The 18,994-nt window shown below is 56.9% G+C and overlaps 1 protein-coding gene across 7 annotated transcripts in view; it reads right to left on the reverse strand.

Moving 5' to 3' along the window:
* Tns1 (tensin 1) overlaps positions 1-18,994 on the reverse strand; it is a 208,781-nt gene that overhangs the window by 161,478 nt on the left and 28,309 nt on the right. For 6 of the 7 annotated variants that reach the window (XM_078017987.1, XM_005330452.5, XM_040267778.2 and 3 more), the window contains exon 2: positions 4,727-4,841. In XM_078017987.1, coding sequence (XP_077874113.1) covers positions 4,727-4,841 — 115 coding nt within the window. Of the gene's footprint in view, positions 1-4,726; positions 4,842-17,048; positions 17,097-18,994 lie in introns of those variants that run through there. The other variant, XM_040267780.2, reaches the window with a different exon arrangement.

The following is an 18,994-nucleotide window of genomic DNA, read 5'->3' on the forward strand; positions in this document are numbered from 1 at the left end:
CATCCCGCCCAGTGGTTTTCTGTTTCATTTTAAAGCTAAACTGTTCATGCAGACGGTTTGGAATCCGAGTGACGCTGGTTAGGATGGAATGGATCTGTTAATCCCAGGGACTGGGCTCTGATCTGAGCACTCTGCGTAGTATCTCATTTAACCTCTGCAGTCACACCAGGAGGGGGATATTGCTATTTCTCCCATTTTAAAAGTGAGTCAACAGGCTCCAAGCAAGGAAGCAGTCTGCCCAAGGTCTCACTAATAGGGCCAGAGCTGGGATGGAATCCAGAGCCTTCTTCTAAGCCCTGTGAAAGACTGTCACATCGTCCCACCTACTCCTATATTTAACTCCTCAAACAAGAGCTTTTCTGGTTCAAAGGGGCAGGGATTCCAGAGCCCTGATCAAGCCTCCCCTTTCCTCACCTCTAGGGCCCCTAGAGTACCCCCAAGCACCTGACGGCTCCTTTGGAATGCAGTTTAGATCCTCTGGTCTATTCCAGCCCCTTCATTTTAAAGAAAAGGGGGAAATCGGTTCCCGGGGAGGTAAGCAGCTCTCCCAAGGTCACCCAGCCGGACAGTGGGAAGCCAGGACCAGCAACCCAGGTCTTCACTGGGGCCGGCAGTGACCAAATGCATTGTTACGTGGATGAATATGTGACAACGAATTCCACTGATGTGTGGGATAATTATACAATTATCATGCACTGATGAAAACATGGGGGAAAATAGATAAAAATGAGTAGTGTCCAAACAAAGAAAGAGAAAAAGTGACCCGGGGCTTTCCATCCTATCGGGAGCCTCTGGTGGCTCCACGAAGGTCCTCAGACAGAAGGTGGGAGTTGGGGATCCTCGGTGACACAGGGAGAGGAGCTCCCAGGACCAGGGTCCCCCCAATCCATCCTCTGGGTGGGCTGGAGCTGTTGTCTTCCCAGGTGTGTCCTGCTTTAAGGAAGCGTCAGGTGACTGCCCCCCTTCTACACTGAGAAAGGAAGTGGCCCAAGCCTGGGCCCCAGACCAGGCCCAGACGGCAGCCCTTGGGCTCCCGAGCCGGCCTTTCGGTCCTTTCCCTGGGTTTCAGCCTAGAGGGAAACTAGGATTTTGAACCAGGCTCTGAGTCCCTCAGCCCCCCGCTGAGGTCTCCCGTGTTCTCCGGCCCCTGGAGCCCCTCCCCGAGGCCTGGTGGGAAGCCAGTTTGGACCAAGCAGCTCCCACACGGCCCTCAGGAGCCAGCCCACCCTTCCTGCTGCACACTGGGTCAGCCTGACACCACAGCCTGGGACGGGCTGTGTGTCTGTCTTCCATGGCCAGTGGCTGGCTCTTGGCACCAGCATCTGGCACAGTACGGGTCCAGGGGACAGCTCTGCTTATGAGCGTCAGGTGGCCACACAGGTGCCTGGAGGGGTGACGTAGCAGGGTTCACTGAAGAGCTCTCCGGCTTTCACAGAGTCCCACAAGGAAACTTCCCAGGCCCTTCCACTGCCTGGGCCTCAGAGAGAATCCTGAGCCCAGCTCCCTTATCTCCCATGACAAGTGACTCATCCCAGGTCACACAGGGTGTCCAGGCCACCCCTCACGGTCCTCTCATCCCTCTCTGTATCCTTCACTCAGAGCCGTGGTCCCTGGCATTATCCCCCCTTATTCACACACAGAACCCATAACCAGCCCCTGAGAGACGCAGGACGAGACTCACTACTAACCCCGTCACACACAGCCACGGCCCCGCCAAGTCAGAGGCTCCCGGTCCCTGCCGCCTCTCTGCCTGCACACCTGCTACACCTGGACAGCTGTCCACCTCAGTTCCTTGTCCACCCTGCTTGTCGTAGAGTCTCCTAGAACCAGGCTGGACTCCAGGTCCCCTGACTCCCTCCAGCGTCCAGCCCTACTATGGGTGGCGGGTGTGGGGAGAAAAGCCACAGGACAGGGCCTCCAGGGGGAAGCAGGTGGCTGCCCCAGTCTCCCGGATCAGGGGCTTCCTCAGGGCCTGTCACCCCCAGCAGAAGCTCCCTCAGTGCTGAAAGCCCTGTGGAGACTGTGAATTCAGGGCCCTGATATTCTGCACCCCACCCCACCCGTCACCTAATCTAGATGCTGGCCCCAGCTCAGGCCAGACTTGAGGACAGAGAGACCAGAGTGCTCAGGAAGCCTTTGAGCTGGGCTCTGAGTAGAATGTGGGCTGGGGCTTCCTCTACCCTGGTCCTCCCAGGAACAACCTGTACAACTCTTTCTGGTGGCCCTGGATGGGTGGGTGGGTGGGAGGGCGCATGATGGGATGGATGGGTGAGATGACTGGGTAGAGGATAGATGGGTGGGTGGGTGGGTGATTGGATGGATGGGTGATGGATAAAACAATCTATTCACCTAGTGCCACCACAATCTCCAGGTTCCAAAGCACAGAGGGTGGATTCACTTCCTCCTTTGCCACCCGTGAGGCCAGGCCTGCAGAGGGTGACATAGGGCTCTGGTGCCAGGAGTCTCCCCTCTTTGTGGGACTGGCCCCTGGGCCTTTGGTAGCTCAGCCCTGCCACCTAACGGTGCTCTGGAGTATAGCCCTGGCTTCCTCCCCTCTTTCTGGCCAACCCCCCACTCTCCACCGGTGCCCAGTGGGGCTGCCAAACAAGCTTGGCCATCCACCCTCCTCTCTGGTCCACACCGGCAGGGCCAGGCTGGGATCCGGGTGAGATTAGGGTGCCACCTCTTGCTCACCTTGGGAGCTTTACATAAGTCAAGATCCCCTGTCAACCCAAGCACTCAGGCCAGGTCAGCTGGGAAACCCAGGACCAAGGTAGGGAGTAGCCAAGGAAGACTGTAGCCATAGATGTGCCTGAGGTGACACAGTGAGTGTCCCTAGGACTTCCTTCTAGCCCTACCCCCCAGCTGCCTCCTCTCCCAGCAGCTCTGGAAGTTCCTGGGTGAGGGGAAGGGAGAGGCTGGAGGGGAGGGGGAGGGGAAACTAGCTCATGCAGCCTCAGGTGGGTGGGGTGGGGACTGTTATTAGACAAAATGCAAACCCCTCCCTCGCAGCACCTCTTCACATCTCTGGCTGGCACCCTAAGCCACCAGCAAGTCCCAGGCAGACCTCTTGGGAGGAGGGCGACACCATGTGGCTGATTTTGGTATTGCAGAAGTTCTGTGGGTCCTCACCTCCTGCGGGGTGTCCCCCAGCCTGACTTCAGTTAAGGACCATAAATAACCCTCTGCCTTTCACCCATGGCAGACCGGCCTGGAAGGCCATCCACACACACAGTCCTATAGGCTCAGTCCATTGCACATTTCCAGCCACACAATCCTGCCTCCAACACCCAGAGACACCTGAAAAGCCCAGTGTCACCCTGCCAGCCTGGGCAAGAGATGTGACCACCACCAGCCTCAGTCGCCTCATCTGTAAGATGGGGATGGCACCGGGGCCTGCCAGAGGCTGTGAGCAGCGATGAGGTCAGGCCGGTGAGTACGTGGTGCTCAGTAAGTGCTGCAGAAATCCTCTCCCCAGCCCAGCTCGGACTGCAGCATGGAGCGAGGCAGCAGGAAGAGAGGCCACTGGGGAGGACCACATGAGCAAGACTCCAGGGCAAGAGAGAGCCCTGCCCACAGGCAGAGTTGACACAGTGGCCTTCTTGGGAACTGTGTGGGGCGCAGCTGGTTTGAGGATGCGGTTGGGGGCGGGGACGCGGGGCAGGGAGCTGGGAGGGCTGATTCTGTCAGACCCCACATCGTGGGAAGGCTGGGCTCCATCTTAAGGGTAGCGGAAGCCCCCCAGCTTTAGCCAGGGCAGGGACATGCTAGATTTATACTTTCAAGTCCCACGGGAAGCTGGTGCAGAGCTGGATTCGAGAGAGTGCTCAGGAAATGGTGGCTGCCCTTGGCCATCCAGGGGAGACGCTGGCAGCCGAGCCAGGGATGCTGTGGGGGAGCTCAGCGACTAGCTGCCTTCGGGGCCCTAGTGATTGATGGAATGTGGGGCAAGGAGAGGAAGGCATCTGGCAGGGCCACGGGTTGGAGGGTGGCATGGGTCCAGAGCCTGCTGCAGGGGCTCCTGTGACTCCCCCATGATCTGGGACAGGACACCAACTTCTCTGGAGCAGTGATGGCCACACCCCGGCCTTTCCAGGAACATATGAGAATAGGGACTGGAAAGCCCAGCAGCCAGCCCGTCCTCCCCTGACTCTGATCTGAGGCCTCTTAAGGCACCCCAAGCTGCCACAAGGGGAGGAATGTGGCTTGGCTTCTTTGCAGTACTCCCAGGGCCAGCCACACGCCACCCACACACCTTCCACACACCACCCACATGGCTTCCACAGGCCATGCGACACGTCAGCCACGTGGCCACCAGGTGTCAGCCACGTGACCTCCAGGTGCCTTCCCCACACCCTCCCCACGGTTCCCACACCCCAGCCAACGAGCCATCCGCACACCACCACACGCTACATGCTACGCACACGCCCTTCCCCACACCATTTGCATGCCTCGGGGTGCCAGCCAGATGTTCACACCATGCACAAGGTTACCCGGCTCATCCTCAAGCCACCTGCCACGCCCATGCCACCCACTACCTGCCACGGGCCATCCACACGCTCCTACACACCACCACCCAGGGAGCCCAGCCTCCTTCCCCAAGTGAGAACCAGGCAGCCGCTCAGAAGCCAAGCACACGAGCCAGCAGAGTTCCAGTCTGAGCTGGGCTGGGCCGCGGCTTCCCCTGGTGACCCGCTCCCCAGGCTCCAGTCAGCCAGCCGCTCACCTTTGCAGGTGCAGCCCTCCCGGGTGATGGCCTGTCGGCAGATACCACAGGGCTTCACCTTCTTGAAAGTCTTCACCTTGAAGTGGTGGGTCTTGGGGGCCTCCAGATCCTCTGGCTGTGGAAGGAGAGGCACAGGGGTCAGCCTGGGGTGAAGGCTGGGGTCCTGGGGAGGGGCTGGGGCTCTGGAGGAGGAGTAGGCAGGAGGAGGGAGGAGGGGAGGCCAGAGCCCCTTGGTGGGCGGAAGGAGGGAGGAGGTGCCCAGGGACTGTAAACAGTGTGAGGTGACCAGACACTCACCCTGGGCTCAAGGACTTGCATGGGGTCCATGGTGAGGGTTCAGACAGCATCTGAAGACCTGAGAACCCTGGGACCACAGACCCCTCTGTGTCTTACCAGTCATTTTTTTAATTTACTTTATTCTTGGGGCATGGCTTTCCCACAGTGTAGTGCAAGAGTTAAACGTGCAAGAGCAACTTGGGCACGGTGGTGCACGCCTGTAATCCCAGCAGCTTGGGAGGCCGAGGCAGGAGGATCACAAGTTCAAAGCCAGCCTCAGCAGAAGCAAAGCAATAAGCAACTCAGTGAGACCCTGTCTCTAAATAAAATACAAAATAGGGCTGGGGGTGTGGCTCAGTGGTCGAGTGCCCCTGCGTTGAATCCCTGGTACCCCAAAATAAATAAATAATAAATAAATAAAAATTAAAGAGTTTAAATGTCCTGCTTAATTGAGCTGAGCTGTGGCTCAGAGGTTGTCTGGTGTGGGGGAGGCCCTGGGTTCCATCCCCAACACCCCAAAACAGAAAGGTTTTGCTAAATACAACTTGATGCATGTGCACCCCATATAGCCAAGCCCCAGAAGGCTCACTGTTGACCCCTCCCAGTCAGCGCCTCCCCTACATAAATCTCACTGGGACTTCTCTCCAAAGAATCATTGCGTGTCTTTTTGGTTTGGGGGGGTTTGGTTGGTGATGGTGGTCTTTGGTGGTGGTGTTTGGTGTGTGTGTGTGTGTGTGTGTGTGTATATGTGTGTGTGTGTGTGTGTGTGTGTGTGTGTGTGTGTGTGTGTGTGTGTGTGTGAGATGCAGTACTGGGGATCAAACTCAGGGACACTCTGCCACTGTGTTGAAGCCCCAGTCCTTTTTATTTATTTATTTTTATTTTGAGACAGAGTCTTGCTGAGTGAGTTGCTGAGGCTGGCCTCCAACTTGTGATCTCCCTGCCTCAGCCTCCCAGGTCTCTGGGAAGAGGTGCACTCCCTGGAGCTGAGAACCATTTTGCCAGGGTTTTGACTTCCTGACGTGGCGCTGTGCGTACTCTGTGTCCGGCTTCCCTCATGCAACACTAATCTGTGAGATGCCCCCGCATTGTCCCATGTCACTTCTGGGCCCATGCTCTGTGGTATTGCTCTTACAGATACAGCAGGCACCCATCATTTCACTGCTGATGGTCCTCTATGTGCCACCCATGTCCCAGCAGGTGGGTCCCTCCCCTCTCTCACTCTCTGCCCCTCCCCACACGCCCAGTGCAGGGGGCCTTTTCTATCTTTATTTTTACTCCCTATTCTCTGCATTATGAAAACACGCACCACAATTTTGTCTGTTTGTCTCTTGGGCAGTCTGGGATTGACCCCAGGACCTTGTGCATGCTAAGCACGCACTCTGCCTCTGAGCTACGCTCCAGCCTATGAAAATGTTAAAATTCCTATTTTAAACTGCACTGCCAAGCACGTGAGAAGAGGGAAGACAGGTGGTTCGACTCCTCCTCTCTGTCTGACTTGCCAGAAGTCCTTGGCCACTAACCACTCTCCCCTCCCACGGGCCACAGCACCACACCCCTCAAGCGCTTGTTGACTTTTGTTTTGTTGTTGTTTGTTTGTGTTTGTACTGAGGATTGTACAACCAGGGGGTGCTCTACCACTGAGCCACATCCCCAGCCCTTTTTATTTTTTATTTAAAGACAAGAATCTTGCTAAGTTACCTAGGGCCTTGCTAAGTTGCTGAGGCTGGCTTTGAACTCATGATCCTCCTGCCTCAGTCTCCCAAATCACTGGGATTACAGGCATGTGCCACCACGTCCAGCTCCCCCAGCCCTTTTAAAAAATTTTTGTTTTTAGACAGAGCCTTGCTAAGTTGCCCAGGTTGGCCTTGAACTTGTGAACCTCCTGCCTCGGCCTCCTGGGTGTTTTGGATCACAGGTGTGCGCCACTGCACCCAGGTTTTATCCGTCTTTGTAACCATGCAAGGAAACACACTGAATTGCAAAACCCCTCATAGACGGGCGCACTCTGGGGTCCCAGCCCAGGCCCAGGCTGGGGGAGCTCCCAGGTCAGAGGATTCCCAGGGAGAGACTCCTGCCCCAGGCACTCCCCTAGTGTCTACCCCAACTCTGCCTTTTCCTGCAGGGGCAAGGAGTTCACTGTAGAAGGGAGTCCTGGGGGAAAGAGAGCATAAAAAAAAGTAAGAAAATCAGATAAAATGAGACAGAGTCCAAGACAGAAGCCAGAAAGGCAAAGAGGCAGAGAGAAACAGAGTCAGAGAGAGTGAGAGAGACAGAGAGAACCAGGCGGTGGGGGTAATAGAGACAGACGAGGGGGAAAGAAGACCAAGATAAAGACAGAGACAGGACAGCACACAGGAGCATGAGTAGATGAAGACACCGAGACCCAGAGGGACCCAGAGGACCACAGAGGGACAGACGGACAAAAGGACACGGGAGCTGCCAACAACCAAATCTGCAAAGATCAGAGCATCCAAATACATAATGATAGTGAAGGCTTCAATGAGCCCATTGTGGTACAAACAAATGAATGAGTGATTGGATGTTTGATGAGAAATAGGATATTTACCTAGTCTTAAGGCACTTTCCACCTCATAGTCATAAATTATACGGGGGGGCGGGGGGGGGCGGGGGCGTAACTTTTCCTGGCAGGCTCCGCTTTCATCAAGTGATCAAAGTTCCCATTCCCAGTGAAGGGACAAATGGAAGTCACGGGCCTCGGAGCAGGTGACAGAGCAGAACATCACTTCTCCCTTATCCCTGCCAAAAAGCCACAACCTGAATCTAATCAGGAGGAAACATCAGGCCAACACAGACTGAGGCACAGTCTTCAAATTAAATGGCCTGGAATCTTCAAGTGTGGTGAGGTCATAAATATCAAGGCAGACAGAGATTCCCGGGCTGGAGGAGACTGGACGAGTGACAACCAGACACAAGGGCACATTCTGAACTGGAGTCTTTGGATGCCCATAAAGGACATCGTGGGGCAACTTCCAGGGAGCCTGAGGATCAGACAACAGTAACGCATCAATGCCAGTCTCCTGATTTTGGTGGCTGTGTGGGATTAGGTAGGAGTCCTTAAAGAAAACTCAGGAAAGTATGTGGGGAGTGGGTGGGGGGCCATGTGTCAGCAACTAACTGTCCAGTAGTTCAGAAAGAAAAGGTGGTGACACTGTGCACTCAGGCTGACTGAAGAGTAAGACTGCTTTGAAATTCAAAGAGACCCAGAGAGGAGGCAGGAGGGGGTGGCCGTGGAAACCCAGGTTATAAAGGTCCAGAGGGCAAAGCACGGAGCAGGAGGGGACCGAGCCCAGCAGGCCCTGGTGCAAGCCCCTAGGAACCAGGCGGCGGGTTCTAGGAGCCTCAGCCTGGGGTGGGAGGGGGGCCTCCCTCAGTGCTCCCCACCCCACAAGGAGGGTGGTAAGTCCATGTCAGTCTGCCGCCTCACCTCCTGCTCCCCATCCTAGGCGCAGGCTGGCAGCTTTCCCAGGATCTCCGTCACAGACATTCCAGGGAGGGGGCCCAGGCCAACGTCAACTGCAGAACCCCTGGCCTGGGACAGGGGAGGTGCAGGGAAGCGGCCTGGGCTCAGTCTAAGAGCTCTCTCAAACCTGAAGCACCCCCCAAGTCTGCCTCTCCCCACTAAGTCCGGCCCAGCGCCCGGTCCCAGCTGTTCCCCAAATCTCCCCTCCCACAAAGCCCAGGGAAGGAAGCCAGCTCCCAAGCACAGGCGGGCAGTGGAGGCCTTGCTGCCCAGTGAGCTGATGGGCAGCAAGCAGAGGCTCCCAGACTGGCTAGCAAATGCCCAGGCGCCCCTGTCCCTGACTCCCATCACCTGCCCAGCCCCATAAAATCTGTGTTCACAAAATCTCCCCCACCGTGGTGGAGCACAGGCACAGTTTTTGATACACCCTGAGTCCCTTAAGCAGCCCTAAGAGACACCCCAGCACACCCCTGCCCCTGACAGTCCCTGGATCAGGGTGCACTGGGATCGGAGACTCAAGATCTGCCTCCTGTGCTGTGCAGCCTTGAGAACCTCTGCAGCCTTCTCTGGGCCTCACAGTCTCCAGATGCAAATGGGAGGCTTTGAACCAGACAGTCTGAATTAGACAGTATGGGACACAATGGGACAGTCCTTTTGAGATGAAGGGCTTGGGAGCAGTGGATGGGACATGCTAAGGGTGACAGAGTAAAAGGTCTGAGGAGACCTCAGGCCTCTGATAAGAGGCTGTGAAACGCTGGTGTGAAGGAGGAGACCAGCTCCCAGCAAGTGGCCCCAGCTCTGTGACCTCCACGCCCCTGCTGAGAAGCAGGTGTCCTGTGATCTTGTGGAAAGGGCAACCACAAGTGGTGGAGCGTCTCCAGAAATGGTGGAGGAGACCACTGAGGTGCGTTAGCCTCCTGTCTTCAACACTTGAAGGGGCTGTCACTGGAGAAGGGAGCAGATGTGCTCCGTGAGGCACCGAGGGCCCAACAGGCGAGGGGCCCCACTACCCAGAAGCACAGAGACACCCACATGGTGAAAGGTGGACTGGGAGGGAATCGGGGCGTCTGGCTGCCCCTGCCCCCTCCGCAGGCCGGCTCTGCAGGCACAGGCAGAGGATGTCAGCGAACCCCATAAAGTAAAGGAGCCCATAAAGCGCAAAGTGCCGTTCCAGGGCCACGGCTTTTTGTGACAGTGATCATCACCTTCCTGACAAGTGGCAGGCAGCCGCGTGAAGCAGCCCTCGGCCCTGCCTGCAGCCCTCGGCCCTGCCTGCGCTGGGTCTGCTGGAGAAATTCAGGGGCACATCAGGAAGTCACCTGTGTCCCCACCCACACCTCCCGTGAGAGGCAGAGCAAGGCCAAGGGGTCCAGCCCAGGCGTCCTCCACCCGCGGGGCAGGCCCACAGGGAAGCAGGGGCTCTCCTGGTCCCCGGGACGCCCTGGTCCCTCCCTCCCTCCCTCCAGCACAGCCTGCCTGCCAGGGCGGCCCAGTCACAGGGGTGCGGCACATCTGGCTTGGACGGCCTTGGCGGGAGTCCTTGGCCCTGGGTGGGAAAAACTGCTTGTGGGTTCCTCCCAGGCCCGTGGGGCAGAGCAGCGGGAGGGGGTGGTGGCGGTATAAAGGGGGTGATAGCCCAGGCTCCCCCAAGAAAGTTCCTCAGCTTTGCCCCGACAAGGCTCCCCCTGGCCCAGCAGCCTGGGGACAAGCCTGCCAGCCAGTGAGCAGGGCAGCCCGGAGTGGGTGCACAAAATGAGACCAGGACCCTTCAACCTCCCCCGCTCCTGGCCAACCACCCCCGAGGTCCCCTCTCCCCTGGCTGGAGGCCTGCTGGGCCGCCCAGATTCCAGGAGTCCCACGGGCATCTTAAGTGCCAGCTCCCCGGCCCCCACCCACCTCACCTCCACATAAACACAAAAGTGCCCTCCTCCTCCAAGCCCCTTGCCAGCTAATGTCCTGCCCAACTCCTGGTCCCCCAGAGTGGAAAACTCTGAGTCACTCTCAACTCCTCCCGGCCCTCTCCCACCTCCCAGCCAACCAGCGCCAGGGCCTGGGAATCCACTCCTGTGAATTGTCCTGAAGTGCTTTTGACTCCCATCGCCTTTGCCCCATCTGGGGCATTTCTGCCTAGGGTTGTTGCAACAGCCTCCTGGGTCCCCCACGCCAGGCCCTTCCCAGACAGTCAGGAACTGTCCATGCCTCCCCAACTACCCCAAATGCTTGCAGGACTTCCCTGTAGGTCGGGGCCAATCTCGTACTCCCAGTCGAGTGGGACAGGAAGTTCACGTCCTATTTCACTTTAGACCAGGGGAAACAGTGACTTAGAAAAGTTGATTCACCTTTCTGAGCTCGTGTGGTTAACAGCTGGATGAAATGGGTGGGGAAGTCAGATCTTCTCAGATCTCATCAAGCAGGCAATATTTTTTTAAAAATCCTTTTCAAAAATCCACTTGTATGCCACATAAGTTAGTCAATTACATATTCATTAAGCAAAAAAAAAAAAAAATTTTTAAAGTCTTACACTCCCGTGAGCCAGCAGAAGCAGCCTGCTCTGGGGCCAGCCCACCTGCCGGTCTCCAGACCCACAACCACTCCCTGCCCCACCTCCCCCAGCCACAGCCCTCATATCATCTGCCCAGGCTGTTCCCTCTGCCACAGTTCCCTGCCTCCCTGGCCATCCAGCAGCCGGACATCCTCTAAGACCTAATTCAAGCCTCGTGAATTCAGGGGTCTCCCTAGATACCCTTGACCACTGTCAGGAGTCTCCCCAGCCTCTCCACCTGCCATCTTCTCTTTTTTACTTTGAAAGCCGATTTGTTTGTTTGTATGTTTGTTTACACTTGGGATTGAATGCAGGGGCACTTGGCCACTGGGCTACATCCCCAGATATTTTTATGTTTTTCTTTTTGAGACAGGATCTCACTAAGTTGCCGAGGCTGGCCTCAACCTTGCAATCTTCCTGCCTCCGTTTCTGGAGTTGCTGGGATGACAGGCATGGAGCACCTGCCCAGCTTTACTTTGAAAAGTTTAAAAGCTGGAGAAAGAGGGGTGCCCGAGGCTTTCTCCTGGATTCTCAATTGTCCACCCGTGGCCACTTTTGCTAGCTTTCTGTTCCCATCCACACTGACTGCTCTTAGGAAGTTCAACATTAATCCCTCCTGTTATCAGCCCATACCCCAATCCCCTGCCACCCAATGAGACCCATTAGAGCTGGGTCTTTGTTTCCACTTTGATTTTTGAGTTTGGGGTCTCGCACTCCATCTGGCATTTGGAACTCCTTCACCCTTTAATCCAGACATGTGGTCGGCTTTTCCTGTGTCTTTTATGACATGGATGTTTGTTAGAGATTCCAGGATGGTTGTCTTACAGAATGTCCCTCCATTTGAATCTGTCAGTTTCTGGGCGATTCTGCTGAGGCTGACATCTGGAGGAGGGATATCACCTTGGTTTCCCCTGTTTCCTTCAGTTCCCCTTCCTTTGTGGCCTCGTAGTGAATTCTTACCATGGGACGTCGCCTTTGCTTCCAATTTAAATATCAGCTTAACTTTCTCATACCCAGTGCAGGGCTCAGTCTCCCTGGACACAGGTTCCACTTCTCCCACCCCCATCCCCGGTTCCCACTGTGGGTCCCGTCTAGACACCTGCCCTCGGCATCAGCCTCCTAGGGAACAGCTACATAGGCCAACTTGACTGGCCCCTCTTGTCCTCCCATGGACCCTGCAGACATGTCACAGAGCCACCTGTCAGTCACAACATGACTTCCTGGAGCTCAAGCCTGTGCGCTTTAAGTCGACAGTGAGAATTCCCCACAGGAAACCTGTTTGGACAACACTCTAGACCCCAGAAGCACTGCCCACAGCAGTCTCTGTCTCTCTGTCTCTCTCCCTCTTTCTCTCTCCACCCCCACCCTGCTCTTTCATAATGTGGTTCCCAACACTAAGCCCCTTTGCCTCCTGAGTGACATCAGCCGCTGGCCTGGGAGGGTGCAGAGACGAGGCCCGTGAATGGGGCGGGCGCCACAGGGAGGGATTGGCATGGACGCCCTGGTCTAATCCCCTTGATGACGTCCCACCGTGAGCCTGGTGAACCTGCCCTGGCTCATGCAGTTAGGGCAGGACCAAACAAAGACTCAAAGGCAGGTCTGTCTGCGCAGGGTCCTAAGTCCCCAGCCACTGCACTAAGCACGGCTGTGTCCACGGTGGCCTGTCGGTGGCAATCTCAGGGAGTCCTGATGTCCTGTGGTCATGACCGGCTCCTCTACCTCAAGGGCCATCTACTGGCCAGCTCACCCTTGTCTTAGCCGTCCTTGACGATTTTCACTTCCTACATTCGGTATCTTTTTTTTTTTTAATACCCGGCTTGAACTCAGGGGCACTCGACCGCCAAGCCCCAGCCCCAGCCTTATTTTGTATTTTATTTAGAGGCAGGTCGCACTGAGTCGCTCAGGGTCCCACTAAATTGCTGAAGCTGGCTTTGACCTCGTGCTCCTCCCCTGGGATTACAGGTGTGCACCACGGTGCCCGGCTTCACTTCCTACCTTTGGATCTCTGAGACCTCATCTCACCTTTCAATCTAGTTTATCTCCCAAGGAGGTCTTTCCTGACGCCTTCCTCCAAGCCAGGTCAGGTCCCCCTTTAGATGCCCCCTCGGCTGCCCTCTTGGTGACACTCATCATGCCATAATCATCTGACCAGGGTCTGCAAGCTGCTTGAAGAACGTAGGCTCCCATGATTATGGTGACGAAGTCGGGCAGGTGCATGGGGGAGTCGGGGTCGGGGCTCAGATGACCAAGTGACCGCATGGTCTCTTGGTCACAGTGACTCCACCACTCCAGCCCCCACCCCTGAGCTGCTGGCTGCATTCCCTTCTGCCCAGAGCTCTCATGCCCTCCCCCACCCCAAACCCTACCCCTTTTCAGAAACGCCAAGTAGCCTGGGGCTCCCTGTTTCCCCTCCCTCAGTCCCCTTTCCCTTGACCCTAGACGGGGACTATTCTTCCCTTCCTTTCTCACAGAATTACAGTGAGCTTCAAGTGACAGGGTGTAAGTGAAGGATGTGCTCGGGAGAGGCACAGGGAGGCTGAACAACTCGCTAGGACCACACAGCAGTCAGCAGCAGAGCCAGGATTTGCAACCACTGTCTAGTGTCTGAGTCTGCGCTCTGACCACTGCAGGAAAAGACCTGCACTTTTGGGGATCTTTGCGTTATGTCAGTGATCCCATTCACGTTGCCCCTAGGTGCCCTGAAATAATCCAAGCATGGAAAATCCTGGATGGGGAGGCAGCAGGGCAGGTTCTAGTCCTCGACTGTGACTTGCTGGGTGGCCTTGAAAATGCGCCATCCTAGGAAAAAAGCTAACGTTGACGGAGCTCTTAGTGGGCGTGCGATACTAATGCACACGTGTGTGGTGCTCATTGAAAGCAACTGGGCTGAGGACGTGGCTTAGTGGTGAGCACAGAGAGCATCACGAGGCCTTGGGTGTGATCCCCAGAATCACAAAGAAAAAAAAAAGCCTAACAAACCTACAAATAGATAGAAAAACCAAGGCACAGAGATGTGACAGTGCGCGGCTAGGGTCCCACAGCTACCAAGTGGTGGGGCCGGGATCAAACCCAGGCACTGCGCTCTCAGCCAGCACACTGCACTTCCCACAACACCGCAGAGAGTGTGGTATTTCTCCCCAATTCTGGGCCTCACGTGTCATTTTTTTTTTTTTTAACTTTGCAAAAGAAGGGTTTTATTTCAGACCCTGGTGAGGCTCATGCAGCCTAACCTCGTTCCCAGCCCCTGACAGATGAACCAATGCAGAGACAGTGACTTCAGAAAGGAAAGGTCCGGCTGGGATCTACCTGGCAGGAACCACACACAAGGGGCTCACGAGGACCCTTGTGACAGAACTGTGTGCTCAGCACCGGGCAGGACACCAGCTCTAGCAAACAGAGCACATCATTGTCTGCAGCTGGAAGTGGCCTTAGAGAACAGTGTCCAAGTGTCTGTGAGGTCCAGAAGAGTCAAGTGTCCAGCCCTAGGCCACACAGCTTGCTCAGGGAAGGCCCAGGGCTGTACTTGATCCCCGGCCCCTACCTTGGGGACCACCCTAATGAGCCCCTTCCCAGTTCCTGAGGACAGAGCAAATTTGTCGTGGAAGGAAGGGCCCGTGACACTCACTCCACCCGCGCTGCACCACAACGCCTCAATTAATAGGCGTGTAATTATTTTCTAAATAAACCATACTTGACTTTGTAATTGCAAATGGAAGCATTTGATGAGAAAATCGAGTTATGCATAATATATAGCTCTGCTCTTCAGCTAATAAAGTGATTTTTATTCCTAGGGCTTGTTAGAGCGATGTGCTACAGATGTATTACTTTGTGGAAACATCTGCAGCTCTCCCCAGACGGGGGACATGTGAGCACATATACACACACGTGCCCCCATTCCCGGGGCGCAAGATCCACCTCCTCCAGACCATGCCTTGATCCACTTCCCTGAGGCTACAGATCCAGCCATTCCTGGCCCCAGAAGTGGGTGGAGTCCTGGACAGCCAGAAGTCAGCCAAGGAGCAGGACCCTGTCCCACCATAGCCTTCCCAGGGGGATCCTCCCCCATCGTGTCTGGGGTACGGGGAAACCCTGAGCCAAGCACGAGGTTGTAGAGTGAGAGAAGGACCAGCATTTATTGAGCACCTACTGTGTGCCTTCGTGCCTGATCCTCTGACATGCATTACCTCCATCCTCTCCCCAGCCATGTAAGTTGTGTACTACACACACACACACACACACACACACACACACACACACTTTGCAGATTAGGAAACTGAGGCCCGGTCAACACTGCCCATCTGGTAAATGGTGGAACTGGAATCTGAGCCCAGCCTTGCCGGCCATCAATATCCACATACCTCCCACCAGGAGCCCCTCAAAGCAAAAGCTGCCTCCCCAGCACAGCTGCCAGGGACTCTGGTGACCGCTGCACTCCCTGCCACAAACATACCCCACCTCAGCTGAGGCCCATCCGGGAGGAAGAGGAAGGGAGCAGTTGGAGATGGGGCCAGAACCTGGCGTTCCAGGACTGCTCCCTCTGACCAGTGGACCACCGCCGCCCCCCCCCTGCCCCGGTCAGAGGGTACACCCAGCTAGAAGGGATGAAGATGGGACCCTAGGAAAGAGGACAGGAAAAGAAACCAGGGAGGATGCAGGCTCCTCTGGTCTTAAAGAAACCCAAGCAGGCAGCAGTCACACCTGCCCTCGTCACCAGCACCCTCTCCCCACTCTTCATGCCAAGCACTGCCCCAGGCATGGGGATGTGGAGTCTCCTGCTCTGCGATCCCCTTTCTCTGCCTCCTCAGTTCATCTTTGGGGCTTTCCCCAAACCTCCCAGCTGAAGCAGCCAATATAGCCCTTTCTGCATGTACCCCTGGAGATCTAACTGCTGTCCTTCCTGCTGCAGGGCTCCCCAGCGACCCACCTCCATCCTCAGCACAGAAATGAACTTGGCCAAGGCTCCCATTTTACAGATGTCAACAGCTGCCCAGCCAACCACAGCTGTCGACTGCGTCCACTGTGTGGAACACCCAGCCCCACAAGCACCCAAACTTCACCTTTCCCCTTTCTGCACGAAGTACACCTGGCTGCCCAAGTCTGGTTTCCCACAACTGTCCCCACCCTGGGCTTGCCTGAGCCTTCCTAGGACTGGCCAGACAGGGAAAGGGGCAGGAAAGGCCACATCTGGATCCGGGGTCTGAAGCCCCTCCCCCAAACCCGCCATCACTCTGAAGCTGACGTGAACCTCAGCCAGGGATGACTTCCTGGCCCTCCTGACCCTGCACATGCCTTCTCCCAGCCCAGGCAGCCCTCAGGAGCCTCTGGGAGGAAGGGGTCTCCGCATGCCTCTGCCCCCACCCCTTTGGTAATAGCTTCCCCTCCCCCCTTTCCCAGGAGCCTCTGCCCACGACTGGCCTCGAGAATTTAACCCTCACCACATGCCCCCAAGACTGTCTACCCATCCCCAGGCACCCTTGCCCCCCCCCCCGCCACCTTCCCAAATCTGCCCCCTCCCTTGGGGTGGAGAGGCCTTGGTAAGGATGGGGGGCTATGGGGACTCGGATGGCAAAGGATCAAAGCTGAAATTGGGTCTCAAAGGGATAAAAGTTGTGGAATCCGAGAATCCCCCAGCCCAGCTTTGCCAGATTTAATAGTCTAGGTGAGAGTTCCCTGTCCCCCAGCCCCGCCGCAGGCCGCTCCGCAGACCCTTGCACCGAGCCACGGAGGGGAGTGAAGAATTTTCACCCCAGTAGGAGGAGGGGGCAAGAGAGGCTCCAGAGCAGCTTCTCCTGGCTCTGTCTCCTTGCAGTACCTGACCCAGCTGGGGGGCTGGGAGGAGAAGTGCATAGACTGACCCCGAGAATCCGACCCAGGCCCCTGGGGGAAGGTCCTGCAGCTGACAGATGCTCAAGCCAGTCCGTCCTGTAGGGAGGCCTGCACCCCAACACCACCCCTCCAGGCGCTCAGCTGGGGGATGGCGGAGGGTGGGGGGACCTCGGAGCTGAAGCAGCCCGACCTACCCAGAGCATGCAGGACAGACAGATCCACGTCATCTTCCGTGGGTCCCGTCCCTCAGGTCCCGCGGGCGCCTTCAGAGGGCCCCCCTGAGCTCACGGCACCCACCAAGCAGGCAGAAGAGAAGAGCGGAGTCCTCTGCGGCCGCCAGACAGCATCGCCAGGCCTCCCGGCCTCAGCCCTCCCTCCCTCTCCTCCTCCTCCTTCCCCCACTCCACCCCCTGTCCCAGCCTCCTCTCTCCTCCCTCCTCCCAGGCTCCACTGGTGGCGATGGGGGTCAGAAGCTCGTCTTGGCAGGGGGTGTGAAGGGGACAGGGCAAAGGGACAGCCACTGTGGGCAGGGCCCCCTGACGCCAGCCCCCCAGACAGACAATCCTGGGGAGCCCCCGAGGCTCCTCCTGCCCTTGCCTGATTTGGGGCTGGCAGAGCTGGGATCTGCCCCTCCTCGCAGCCCAGCCCAGGGTCCTGGCTCCAGAAACCCCGCAGACCACTGACGGACAGACAGACTGCTCGGGATGCACTCGCAGGGTTCCTCGGCCTCTCCCTGCACCCAATACACTCGCGTGCCTTCCTGGCCTCAGAACACACCCCCGCTTGCACACGCACACTGAGAACAGACCCTGGTGCCCACAGGCAGGCTGGGAGCCAGGACAGGCCTTGACACAGGAGGAACCGCGCTGCAAGCAGGGCCCTGCCCCCAGGCTGCAGAGCTCCTTCCAGCTTTTTCCTATTTCTTTTTTTCCCCCTCTTCTTTCTTTCTTTCCTCCAAACATCTGTCCCAGCCCTTCCTGCCCTTCTGAAAGGGAGCCCCGCTCCGAGCTCCCGCGCGAGAGTCTGTTTTTCTTGACTGTACCCTGGGCCAACATTTGGTTTGCATTTCCCACTTCCTCCTCCTCCTCCTCCCACCGCCTCCCAGCCCTGTTCTGCCTCCCACCGTCCAGCCTCCTGCTTCCCCACGGTGTCCCCTGCCCCCTGCCCTCCCCAACCTGCTCCCCTGCCTTTGCCCAGGGCCACCAGTTTGGTGTCTGGAGGGTGGGAAGAACAAGAAGTACAGAACCCAAATGTGTTTCCCAAGAGCCACTCTGGACGACAGCAGAATCTGCCCCAGGCCCTCATTGTCTGGATGAACTACCCGTCCCCCCGCCCCCCAAAGAAAATAATAATAAAAAAATGTCCTCCTGGAGCCCTGGCCATGACTGGCCCCAGCGAGGGTGGGTGGGGGCCTGTGAATCACTGCTCTGCTCTTTGGAGGGAGAGAGGGCTCAGCCCCACGCCCTTGTGTGGATACACACACGGACTGTCCAACCACACAATCCCGAGGCTGAGGACAGAGCCCCGCCCAGAGTAGGCCTTGGAGACCATTTTCCTGGACTGAGTAACTTAGCAAGAAAGTCCTCGGGCCTGGGCTCCCATACTCACGCATGTCTCGGGCCACGTGGGTGAGGGGTTGCACATCCCTGACTCTCCCCCGCTCACCCAGGACCATGTCCCCTACTCTTTATCAGCCACATACAAGGCAGCCCCAGGGTTGAGTCTCTACAGCTGGCTGCTCCCATCTCCCGTCATGTGGACCTGTCCGGCCAGGTGGGCAGGCTCCCAATCAGAGTCCAGCCCAGCTATCTACCTAGAAGCCCCAAGAACAAGAGGGAAGCACTGCACAAGGACGTCAGCATCACTGGTGATTCTGAGAAGGCAGAGAAGAACAACGCAGTGGGGTGTCTAACTCTGGTCCTCTTAGACAGGTGCCTAGCTAAGGGTCCTTTTTCTAGTAAAGAAGTTAGAGCGAGGCATCTGGGTTCCCCTCTCCCTCCTTCCCTAGATCCTTCTGCAGAGCCATGAGGCTGGGAACGATGCTGCCTAGCCTGCACCCCCTATCCAGGCCCCCCACTCCCAGGCCTGCTGGGGTTCAAGTGAGCCAACACTGAAAGAGATGGAGCTCCACACGCAACTG

Source organism: Ictidomys tridecemlineatus, chromosome 7 (genome assembly GCF_052094955.1).
Source record: "Ictidomys tridecemlineatus isolate mIctTri1 chromosome 7, mIctTri1.hap1, whole genome shotgun sequence".
Classification (NCBI taxonomy): domain Eukaryota; kingdom Metazoa; phylum Chordata; class Mammalia; order Rodentia; family Sciuridae; genus Ictidomys; species Ictidomys tridecemlineatus.